The sequence below is a fragment of the Schistocerca piceifrons genome, chromosome 3 (genome assembly GCF_021461385.2).
Source record: "Schistocerca piceifrons isolate TAMUIC-IGC-003096 chromosome 3, iqSchPice1.1, whole genome shotgun sequence".
Classification (NCBI taxonomy): Eukaryota; Metazoa; Arthropoda; class Insecta; order Orthoptera; family Acrididae; genus Schistocerca; species Schistocerca piceifrons.
The window spans coordinates 855057278-855069868 of record NC_060140.1 but is presented as its reverse complement, the minus strand read 5'-3'; the positions used below and the strand labels follow the sequence as shown (position 1 = coordinate 855069868).

Genomic DNA, 12591 nt, shown 5'->3' with positions numbered 1-12591 from the left:
GCCTGACGATGACAGGAATAATGACACTGAAGAGCAGCGTCAATTACGAAACGAAGACCTTCATAGGTACGTAAATGACGAAGCGGTCCTCCCCTTCTCGGAAGAGGAAGTTGCTGCTCTTATCAAGTCCTTAAAGAGAGGGAAAGCCCCCGGACCAGACGGCATTGTGGCGGAGGTAGTGCAGTTCTTGGCCCCACAACTAGTTGCCCCACTTACACATCTTTATAATGCATGCCTTACACAAGGCAAATTTCCAAAAACATGGAAAACTGCAGACGTGGTAATCATCAAAAAAGACCCCGAGATAGACCCTGCTGAGGCCAAATCCTACAGGCCCATTTGCCTGCTGGACGGCTTTGGCAAACTCCTTGAAAAGTTGTTAGCGAACAGACTGACTGGTCACCGCATGCTGCAGGGGATGAGCGACAGGCAATTCGGTTTTAGGCCGGGACGATCGGCATCTGATGCAATCGCCCTGGCGGCCGAGGTCTGCGGCTCAGCCCCGTGTAAGTATGTTGTTGGCATCATGGTGAATATCAGTGGCGCCTTCGACAACCTGTGGTGGCCTTCGCTCTTCTCCTGTCTTCGGGAGAAGGGGTGTCCAGGGCTGCTACATGGGTGTTTGAGGAGCTATTGTGAAGATCGGGAGATATGGCTATCATCCCCTAGCAGGAAAGTCCGGAAAACCATCACCAAGGGTTGCCCCCAGGGCTCCGTGTTGGGTCCCCTTTTTTGGGACATCCACATGGAGCCTCTTCTGGAAAGCCTGCAACAGAGCGAAGAAGTGCTAGAGGTGATAGCCTACGCTGACGACCTCCTCCTGCTGGTCGGCGGCCGAAGTCGCGAGGATATAGAACCCAAAATAGAGCGAGCACTAAATAAACTACAACTATGGTGCCGCAACACCAAAATGACGATCTCACCAACCAAGTCGACTTACCTGCTACTTAAAGGACAATTAACGAGAAACCCGACTGTGAGAATTGATGGTACGCCTGTTCTACGGAGACGAGAAACGCGCTACTTAGGAATCATCATCGATGAAAGGTGGAACTTTGCAAGGCACATAGAAACCGTAACCTAGAAAGCCCTACAATTATTAAATAACATGATTTCTATAGGACACAAGAGATTCCACCTCCCGCCTCATTTAATCAAGCTCTACCACAATAGTATACTGACTTCAATAGTGGGTTACGGCTCAGGAGTCTGGGCTCTCAGGCTCACGAGGGTGGTGCCTGCCATGACGGTGAGGAGAGTACAAAGGAACATGATATTAAGGTCCGTGGGGGCATATAGAACTTCTCCGGGTGGAGCACTGCTAATCATAATGGGGCTCTGCCCTTTAGATATTAAGATCAGGGAACAGGCCGCTTGGTACTGGGCCAGAAAGGGTATAAACACCAAGGTAGAGGAAATTATGGGGATAATAGTCAGGGAAAAAGGGGAGATAAGGGAAAGAGGGATAGATCTATGGCAGGAGATATGGGAGTCGGACGAAACTGGTAGAAGAACCTTTCAGTTCCTACCAACGTCAAGGAAAGACTAAAAATGAAGTATTTTGAGCCAACTAGGGGTTTGTTCCACTTTCTCACCGGTCATGGCCCATATCCGACTTATCTAAGTCGGTTTGGGAAAAGGGCGACGTCTGCGTGTGACTGTGGTGCACCGGAGGGTACTCCTGACCATGTGGTTTACGAGTGCCCCCTTTTCGATGATGTAGCCGGGACACTGAGACGACAACTACCAAGTACAAATACCTATGACCTTTTGAGACAAGAGGAGACCTTTCAAAGACTAAATATACTAGCCAACGAGGTATCACAAAAAGTATTAAAAGCTTTTTTGAGAGACCTACAAGCCTAGTTAAATAGAAAACACCGATTGCGACCACAGCTCCGATCCCATACCGCCCGTTCGTGGATAGGTCGACTTCACAGTTGGAATCCGCCACGACCGGGACTAGGGGGACTGGGGTGATCCCGAATATGACAACGCACGAACCATGACGTAGAATAGAAAGTAGATTTAGGCAATTAGAATAGGATAGTAAATTAGGAACCTGCAGCGATAAACCACCCTTGCCTGGAGGGGCACGCCCATAGGGATTAGCTCTATGGGCAAGGCTTCCAAAGTAGGTTTATAATCACACTGGCACAATTGTAACGCTGCAGGCAGTTAGTACTAACCCTTTTGTAGTAACTAGAATTCAAGCTAACTTAAAATAAGTAGTCTGCCAAGTACTAACCGCATAACTGTCTGTAATTAAGTATAATGTAGAAGCTGCTATTGTATAAAGTAGGAACATAGGACCCACTAATCAATAAGGTGGTGGGTCAATCTTGTATAATTATTATTGTGTTATGAAATAAAGAATTTTTTTTTTTAAAAAAAATATTCGAATTTTTGCCGTAATTATGGACTTATGCCGGACGAGGAAAGGAGGGACTGTGTGTTGCGAAGTCTGTGAAACTTCGTAAGACGAGTGTGGACGCTGAGATTCCGTTGCAATTTCACTGCAGACTTTGCGGAAAGTGAACCAGCATCAGGAGAAACACGTGGTTCGAGTCCTCCAAATTATCGATTCACACGAGCGTAATTCTTGTGTCGTGCTGGATTCGAGATTACACGTTGCAAGCCACAGCATCAGAAACTGAGTTATCGGCAAATACCGGGTGTGACTACTTCGGGTTTTGCCAATAAGTGTGCTACGTGATAGTGAGAAATGACAGTGTGCCAATTGGTGGACCGAATAAAACAGTAGAAGTAGACGAATCTCATATTGCCAGACGAAAGAATCAGAGAGGACGACCTTCTAAAAGTGAAGTGGGTCATATTTGGGTTCTTGGTTGGATAGAAAATGAGTCGCGCAAGTGTTTCGTTGTGAAACGAGGTAACTTTAGTGGGTCTCATAAAACATTTCATACTGCCTGGAACAAAAGTCATCACAGACGGGTTTCCGTCGTACCAGACTCTCAAATTCGACCACGAATTCAGTCCCACTCTGTGGAATTCGTTTCTTCAGATGACGCCATTGTCCATACCCAGAATATAGAACGGCTGTGGAAGTCTGTCAAGTCTACCATAAAAAGAAAAGGGCGTCCAGGACAGAGGGACGAACTGTACTTATTACAATACCTATACTTTCATAACTTGCGTTTTCATGGGAAAGTCGACGCATGCGACACGCTGCCGATATTCCTGCGCGATACTGGCAGAGTTTACCCTGGGTACGGGAAAGAAGGATTTGCCTCTGTAGGTTACACATCACGCGGACTGTCACAAGACGATAACACCGACGACGACTAAGGTAAGTCGTCTCCTTTGAATTTAGAAGTGCTTCTCCAACGCTTTTCTTTTGTCGTTGCTGTAGTGATAACTTGAAACATACTCGTAACGCGCGCCACGACACTTCCATAATCGATTTACTATCGCACGTTCGATATGTATCGTTTGGAGCCCTCCAACTCCGATAGGCAATCATTCTAGTAGAAGTGGTAGAGCACTTGGCCGTGAAAGGCAAAGGTCCCGAGTTCGAGTCTGGGTCCGGCACACAGTTTTAATCTGCCAGGAAGTTTCAATCATTCTTTAAATTACCTTAAATTTAGTCATGCATACGAATCCGAGTGTATTATGTTGTACGGATTGCACAATCACTTTCGCTGGACAGCTCACAACCAGTACTCCAGTTGGAGACCTGAATAGTTAATGGCGCTGCCATCGGCTAATCTGCATTACGGTATCGCTTTTAATTTCTATGTCGTAGTAAAGCGTGGTTTTGCATATTTCTATATTTACATATTGCTTTATTCGACTGTGACATAAGTTTCGAAACAAGTGTAGCCAATATACATTATAAGTAAGCATTCACTGTTATCTCCGGTAGTCCAAATTAATTTGGTCAGTGCTCTTCTATGTGAACAACTTGGAAAGTGTGAAAAAATCATGGCAGGAATTTCCTGATGCCCTACACGCCTCCTATCAAACCGTCCCTTCTTCTTGTCCGTGTTTTCCATCTATTCCTCTTGTCGCCGATTCTGTGGTGAGCCATCTCATTTCTTATCAGTTCCATTTAATTTTCAATAATCTTCTGTAGCACAACATCTCAAATGCTTCAATTCTCTTTTTTTACGTTTTGTCCAGTCAATTATTCATTTCCTTACAACGCTGTGCTCCAGGTGTACATTGCCGTAACTTCCTTCCTCAAATTAATCGCTGGCTTTGAGAGTATCAGACTTGTTTTCGCAAGGAATTCCCTCTTTGTCTCTGTTGGTTTGGTTCCTGTATCTTCCTTTCTTCGCCCCAAACAGAATTACTTCACATCCACGTGACCCCTAGACACATTTCTACTGTTGTTCAATTCCTTCGTCTTTCCCTGCTGAAGTCTCAACCCAAATCCTGTGCTCAATGAACTGTCCTTTCAACTGAAAATGTCCTACAATTCGTGCGCGCTTTCACAGAAGACAACAATGCTACAAGGAAATCTTGTCATTAATGCTCTTTCGCTATGATTTTCAGGCTTCTATTTTCTTCCGTACTCCTTCGATATACAGGTTGAACAATATAGGTCGATGAATGCATCCCTGCCCTACACAGTTTTTATCCAAAAACTTTTCGTTTTCTGCTATAATGTTCCCTTTTGGTTCTTGTACACTGCATACGTGTTTTCATGTAGCGTAAGTAACTGAGGGAGGAAATCGATTTCATTATGACAGATAAAAACGTAACTCAACTTTCTTTTACTTGTAACGTCGAAAATAATGTCTGGTCGTTATCCTTGTATGAAAGTTCGCTTACTACGTCGCACAAACAATTTACAGAAGTATATAATAGGAATTGTTGGAACAACCTGAATACAGATCTTTTCAGGATAGCTCGGTTTTAGTTCCTCTGATAGCGACATTACATTAATTGTGCTAGGTGCATTGTCTCCTGTTCTGGTGCAGAATAACAGATATTTTTGCTTCGTTAGTGTCGTTTTGAGACTAACAGGCCAATTGTTTTACCCCGTATGGCAGCTTTCTCCAGCCGCTGGAGACTTACTTACCTCCCTCCTGCAGAGTGGCTTCCTCTCCGGCATCGCCCTGTTTGGCCGCTCCAGGATTTTCTCCAGGTGACTCTGGAAGATAAAAGACGGGCATCAGTCACACAGAAATACAACATTTAGCCACGTACATAATTGTATCTTGTGTCTATGAGTGACCTTTGTGACAACCTGAAACATTTTCTTGGTGTCAACGCTTACTTTTACTGTAAGGAAAACAGCCACATTAGGTTTGTTGGGCTTCCGCTATATTCTTTAATGAGTACGCAGGGCAACTGGCCCCTCTTCCAGCACCAGTCTACCAGAGTTCACTGGACCGGCGGAGCGACCACGTGACTGGAGAAAGGCACTAAAGATACTCAGAGCTACGAACCTATTTCACTGATGACTTCTTGTACAATTATGGAAGATATATTATGACTGCGTGGGGTCATCTTCCTGGGGCAGAGCAATTCCTATGTAGCAATCGTAGTTTCTGATTGTGTGAAATCCAGATTCGCCTGTCTCTTCATGATATCTAGAATGCGATCAAAAGCGGAGTCGGATTGATGCTGTCATTTTTGACTACCAGAAAGCTTTTGGCACGACATTTCATGCGGAAGAAAAACATTTGCATTGGGAACTTACTAAAAGAACTGTTGTAGCTAACAGCAGAACTCAGTGTGTCGTTTGTAATGACGCATCGATACAAGGATATCTAGCTTCTAGAGTATTTATTTATTTTATCATTTCTTATCCTTGCTCTATGTAACACGTCGTGTTTTAACAATTTTGAAGTTCTTACATGTTTAGATTGAGTCCAGATTTGTGTTTCTGCATAGTCATGATAACAGTAATAGCAATAATAATAATAATAAGTATTGGTAAAATAATGAAATATGTATTCGAGGAGCGTTCAATAAATGATGCAACATTCTTTTCCTGAAGGGAAGGTTGGTGTTATTCAGGGTTCCAACACACCTTATTATTACTTATTCTTTTGGCTGCAAAACCCTATTTTTCAACACAATCTCGGTTCAGTGCGATGGCCTTATGCCACCTTGTGGTAGGGCCTGTATTCCCATATAGTACCACTGTACTGGTCGACGTCGGAGTCAGCGTCTTGCTGCATGAAAAATCTCCTCATCATACACATACTGCTTCCATCGGAGTGCACTCATCATTGGGCCAATAACATGGATGTTGGGAATGATATCCGGACTGTAGGGTGGACGAGGAAGAACAGTCCAATGAAGTTTTGTGACCTCCTCACGGGTGTGGACACTTGTGTGAGTCCTAGTGTTGCCATATAGATGGATGAGTTCGTTTGGAATTTGGGGCGACTAATACGCTGAAGTCGTTTCTTCAGTCACCTGAGGATAGCACAATACATTTCCAAATTGATGGTTGCACCATGAGAGAGAAACTCAAACAGAATAACCCCTTCAGAGTCCCAGAAGGTCGGCGCCATGACTTTACCGGCAAAGGATGCGGCTGTGAAGTTTTTCTTCGGAGAAGGGGTGGTGTAGCGCCACTCCATGGATATTCGTTTTGTTCCAGGTTCGAAGTGATGAGCACATTTCATCGCCTGTGACGATGTTCGACGAAAAATTGTGACGATCAGCAGCGTAACGCGATTGCGGTTCCGCATAGATGGTCCTTCGTTGGTCTTTATGCTATTCTGCTAGGCGGCGAGGAACTGGTGGACGACTGTGTCAGCAATACCAACAGACGTCCAATCGTGTAGCTAGGTACTCGATAGTGATCTGTCGATCACCTCGAAAGAGAATCTCCGCACTGTGGGCTTTCACATTAAATGATGGTGTGTGGTGTGATGAAGTGGTGTGGTGGCCCTCATCTATGTACCCTCAGACTTGTTGAAATATTAAACCTTTTGGTTGGTTTCGTTGTCTAGGGGCTGGAATACGTAGATGCCGCATTACGAGCCAAATACTGCTGAGTCTACAGTATACAATATGAAAAGACACATGAATCGAATGGTCGAAGGTTCCTATCACTCGGCAATTGCGAATTTTGGACGTAATATAGGAATTTTTAAATGAAAGATTGAAATAAAATAAAATCTGCAGGTACTATCTTAACGAATTTAAATGATGAGTACAATAGTAGAAGTACTTTTGAGAATGCTGTATATTTCTGCAAACACTTTGAAAGGGTCCTGTAGCCACCTTTCATTGCCAACTCTCGTAGTGGTCAAGTCGGCAAAGAGGTTTCCGCTACTTGTGAGAAATCCACCTGCGTTAGGTTGGAGGCGGAAATGGCATCCTGGGGTTTTCCGGTCCACGCGGAGCGTGGAAGAGGCTGGAGAAGCGGGAGGCAGTCTGCCGCCGGTACGGGAAGCGTACACAGCGGTGCTCCAGTCGAAGAAGGGTGAGTTGGATTGACCGCGTGGCGCGTTGTCACATAGAGAGGGGAGCTTTTAGCTTTTGGTCTCGAATTTCGTCTTATAAAGATTTACTTGCTGGGTTGCAGCAGGGAATGCAAGGCTTTTGTAGACCTTCAGTTTGATTCCCAAAGCAGTCTTGACTTTGATCCGTGAGAGGAACGCCGCACAAGGGAGTTGCATATGTTGAAGTGCCCTCGGTTCAGTGTGAATGTTTATGTGCCTACAGCTGTGTGTGTATGCTTCTAAACTTTTCCGGATCTTGGTAATTTTTGTGTATTTGTGAATTTTCTTTGTCTCATGTGATTAAAATTTGGCCACGGTCCATAGAAATTGTCTCCGCGGACCGAGTGGGCACGCGAGTCTGTTATGAAACGTATAGTATTTCACAAGCAATTGTACATAGTTAGCATGCAACAGCAGTCTATAGATGCACTACATCAATGTTTTAAGGAATAAATAATTTTGCCTTCAATCTTATCTTGTGTACCGATGTTACGTCGCCGTTACCCTCGCCATTTACCTTGTAGTTTTCCTTGTTGGCCCACCTATAGCGTTTCCATGTGCACAGGTGTAGTGATTAGTGTCCCTTTTTTTATCTGAAACAAATGCTCTGGAATAGATCGTGTTTTCACGAATCTTGCTGCAGGCTGCACTTACGCATGGTGTTCACGCCCTCTTTACTTTACTCAATATTTGATTCACGGGAAGTTTTTCTTATTAATAAATTAAGTAATTTTCCGACTCAGTGCTACTTCTTCTTTGTCGTGTGGCTAGAGTTGGTGGCGACCCTATCTTTTATATTGATTTCAGTGTCAAGTAGCATTTTCTTATTCAAAGTGCGCGTGGCTCTTTTAGCTATCAGGATACATTCAAAGGGCGCTTCATGCTTCTTGCACATAGCGTCCTTTTATTCACGCTACTTACAACTTATTGGTGTCGATGGTCCAGCAATTAAATAAAATATAAGTCGAATAACAAGGAAACAACAGATTTCTATTTCACGCAGTTAGTTATGAACAAGGACATATCTCGCGAGATATTCACTTCTGAACGCATACTACGTCTTCACTGCAGAAGCCACTGAAGTCACACAAGAGCACAGGTCGGCACTCCGAAATATTTCTATCCTCCGCGACCACGCGCAAACTGATCCACTGTCCAAGTCTTTCCGCCGACTGCGCGTCCGTCGCTCCGTCGCTTCTAGCACTTCCCGTGTCCTGTGCCGTACCCAGCAGAACTCTCCCGTGTCCTCCCCGGAAACGATGCTCCTCCCCAACCTCCATACGTCTCATAGTAACGAGCACTGTGATTGGCTAGAGCGCTCCCTCCATGTCTCCAAGCCAATGTGCACTCACAAACATATCGAAACCACATACCAAATACTCGATTTACATTTAAATAACTTGAAATTAAATAAATATTCCTACGGTTGGACCATAAACACGCTCTAACACACATTATTAAATACATAAACAAATTAAATAAACATATATTAAAGGAATAGTAACAGAAGGGAGGCCAGTAGCCTAATGTCTCTGTGCTTTCTAAAACGCAGTAAATATTTAACCAATCTGTTCATGAATAGTATATATCGATATAAACAAAGACATAGATGAATCAATATATTTATAAGCATGCTGCTACCATTAATTCGTGTAATTGTGTAGTACTTATGGCCTGACGCGATCGATAGTAATCGGCGACTTTGACCTCCAATAACTCATGTACTATTCAAGTTACATGCCTGTAATTCATACCAATTTAGGTTAACACTAATAGCTTTCTAAAGACACATGGATCAACGAAACCGGGTGCACCGTTTAGATTTTGGAAATTCGTTGCTGGGCGTTCAAAAAATGGTTCAAATGGCTCTGAGCACTATGGGACTTAACATCTTAGGTCATAAGTCCCCTAGAACTTAGAACTACTTAAACCGAACTAACCTAAGGACATCACACACACCCATGCCCGAGGCAGGATTCGAACCTGCGACCGTAACAGTCCCGCGGTTCCGGACTGCAGCCCCAGAACCGCTAGACCACCGCGGCCGGCTGTTGCTGGGCGTTACTTGTGTAATTTATCGTCAGATACTAAACTTTAAACTAATAAATATATTGAAAATCTGATTACACCATCAGAATCGTCGGGCAAATAATGGCAATGTACAGTGTGTTAACTGTAAGACGGCAGAGTTGTGAGGGGAGTGCGGGGAGAGGAGGAAGCAAGCATTGGATGGCGAGGGGCGAGGAGCCGTTGGAGGGAGGGGGGGGGGACAATGCACGCCTACCAGTTGCAGTGCTGGCACTACAAATTGCGCGTCATGCTTACACGAAAGCAGACGAAAGCCTTGGAAGTAAAACTCGCTTTAAATGTTGTTCGTAAACGAAACTGAAATCATCAAGTACATTAAAATCTATAAATGGATGTATGTATGTTTGTGTACTATGCGCTCACAAACCATTCATCCGATAATTTTGCGAGCATCGCTACGTAATACTGGTTTCCTTCTAACAATAGGCCTACCGGTAGTGGTTGTCGGCGACTCCCGAGATGGGCCAGCAACTGCCTCTTCACTCATTTTGATAATGTTTAGCACAACTGCACAATGAAAACACGCAGAACAGTACAGCGCAAAACAATAACGAAGCAGACGACAATGGCTACCTTGTAAAACACAGTCAGCTACGTAATATTGGCAGCAGTCGAAACTGCGTGCCTACCGAAGCCTCCCGACGTTTACCGACTTCTACCGATTCAGGACTAGGGAGAGGTCTGCCATCTAAAAGTTTACACACTGTACATGTTTCTTTTTGAGGTATCAAGATTCATCTGGTCACTATTAATTTCTATACGAACTGTGAAGTATCTGCCATTAGGGTTTCACAAAGTCCGCCATCTTTGGTACTCCCAGCGTGTCTCCTTCATTGACACAGCGTCACAATGGAATTTCCAGCCACGCGGCTGGGACAGCCATTGTGCGGCATCACGCGGTTGCTAAGCTAACGTTCGGCACCACGTGGCTACTGCCGGCCCGCAACCCACCAAGAGGCCCCAGCTCAGCCACGCCAACTCGGATCTTAGAATATTTTCGGGGCGCCACGTCTTGCTCGTAACCTCGCAGCATTTTCTAACATCGCAGGAGTCACAGCTGTGTCCGCCGGCCGGCAGTCGGTGGATCGGACAGGCTTGTGCGACCTTATTGCGCCTCGCCCAACGACTCACCGTGGTTTTGTTCACTGCCAGGTCTCCGATGACATTCTGCAAGCACCGATGAATATCTCCGCCAAAAGAAACTCAGTAATAACTCTCTCCTTGTAAGGCACCTCCGTTACAGACGCCATCTTGAAGGGTGCGTGCAGCGGCGCTATCTATCGAAACTTCAGGAAACTGTACAGGCTGAAGTGGGAATATTTCACGATGTCCAACAGCAAATTCCGCATTTTTTTCAGCCGAAGTTGATCTATAAAGCAGTGTTTCATTACTTATTGAATGCACCTCATATTATTCCTAAGTGTATTATGTATTGTGTACCTGTGTTAGTTGACACGCTGTATGCTTATGTCTGAAGCTAGTGTTATTCGGCCTTCGATATAGCATACCTACCATTTTGGATGCCGAATCTCCAAACACTTTCGTAAAGAGGTCGCTCTTAACGGCCTGCAACGCTATCCGTCTGCACATAAAATTTCCTTTTTCACTTGGAAAAAGACATAGTCAAGCAGCGTGCCTCAAATTCCCATATATCGAGGGCAACTCACTCTTGAGAAATGTTCACTGTCTCTTCCACAGGCACATTTCTGATCAATGAAGTCGTGGCACTAACGGTGAGATCTGCTGGCGAGACGAATTTACGCTCTAAGAGTGCAATGAAATGGGCTAAATTCTCTACTTATGACGAAATACTCCACACCAGCTGTCACCGCTGCTTTCTTACATGTTTCACCAGATTACGTGTTGGCGAGTTAATCTCGTGTATACTGCGGGAACAGCGCAACGTTACAAAGTCAGCTCCGTCAGTCATAAATTACAATCAATAAAGAACATCAAGTTCATTCCTCTCCAGTCACGGCGTCAGATAATGCGATTAATTTTCGTTACAGTCTTTTTAAGTAATTAATGGAGCCCGGAATGTAAGACGGCTTGCAGGGTGTACGGAAGAGATTGATTTGGTTTCACTGTACCTTCCACACGAAATACGATAGAAAATAGCGGTGAGTTTCAGTTAACGCATCGGAAGCAAAATTTTACCTTGGCGCCTGTTGTGTGTTGCCCTTAGTCAGTGTGCGTCGAGTTGCATGACAACAACGCAGCAGAAAAGTTGTTTTGAGTTCTCCGTTCCAAAATATTACGTCTGCTACAACTGTGCTACGTGAATTTGAGCCAGAGTACGGACTTAACGATGCATCGGGCACAAAGGGCGTACCGATCCGATCTCGTATTGCTCTATTGGCGTCCCCGGCCATCTAACAACGTGTGACTTATTTTTTCGGTGGCCGTTAGTAAAAGACTCCGTGCATGCGCCTACCCTTCAAATAATTTTGCGCGCCGCATAGCAACAACAGTGAATGCAATAATCTCAGTCACATCGTTTAAATATCTAGGAGTAACGTTGTTGAGCGAACTGAAATGTAACGAGGTGGTAAGTGCAGTTTTAGGAAAGATGCCGTGTCGTCGGAACAAGACACAGCCAGGGCAAAAACTCCGCAGACGCAAAGATGCGAGCTGGTGCCATTGCCATACGGACTCGCCACTCGTCCGAGTTCTACCAGCGCCACGGGAGGCGCTGAGGATGAAGATATCGACTTCGCCTCGGCCAATTTCCGGCCGAGTACAATACGCCAACGACCGGACGACAACGGACAGAAGCCTACTCGGGAGGCAGAGGAGCAGCTCTCGCCCACTTGGTTATACCGGGTGATCAAAAAGTCAGTATAAATTTGAAAACTGAATAAATCACGGAATAATGTAGGTAGAGAGGTACAAATTGACACACATGCTTGGAATGACATGGGGTTTTATTAGAACCAAAAAAATACAAAAGTTCAAAAAATTTCCGACAGATGGCCTTTCATCTGATCAGAATAGCAATAATTAGCATAACAAAGTAAAACAAAGCAAAGATGATGTTCTATACAGGAAATGCTCAATATGTCCACCATCA

At 44.6% G+C, this 12591-nt stretch overlaps 1 protein-coding gene across 1 annotated transcript in view; it reads right to left on the bottom strand.

Annotated features, from left to right (window-relative positions):
- The window catches only part of LOC124789122 (cGMP-specific 3',5'-cyclic phosphodiesterase), a gene marked incomplete at its 3' end in the record, with an annotated part of 552400 nt that overhangs the window by 289077 nt on the left and 250732 nt on the right, over positions 1-12591 (bottom strand). Inside the window, exon 8 of the mRNA XM_047256412.1 lies at positions 5048-5119. Within this exon, the coding sequence (XP_047112368.1) occupies positions 5048-5119 (72 nt within the window). The remainder of the gene's footprint in view (positions 1-5047; positions 5120-12591) is intronic.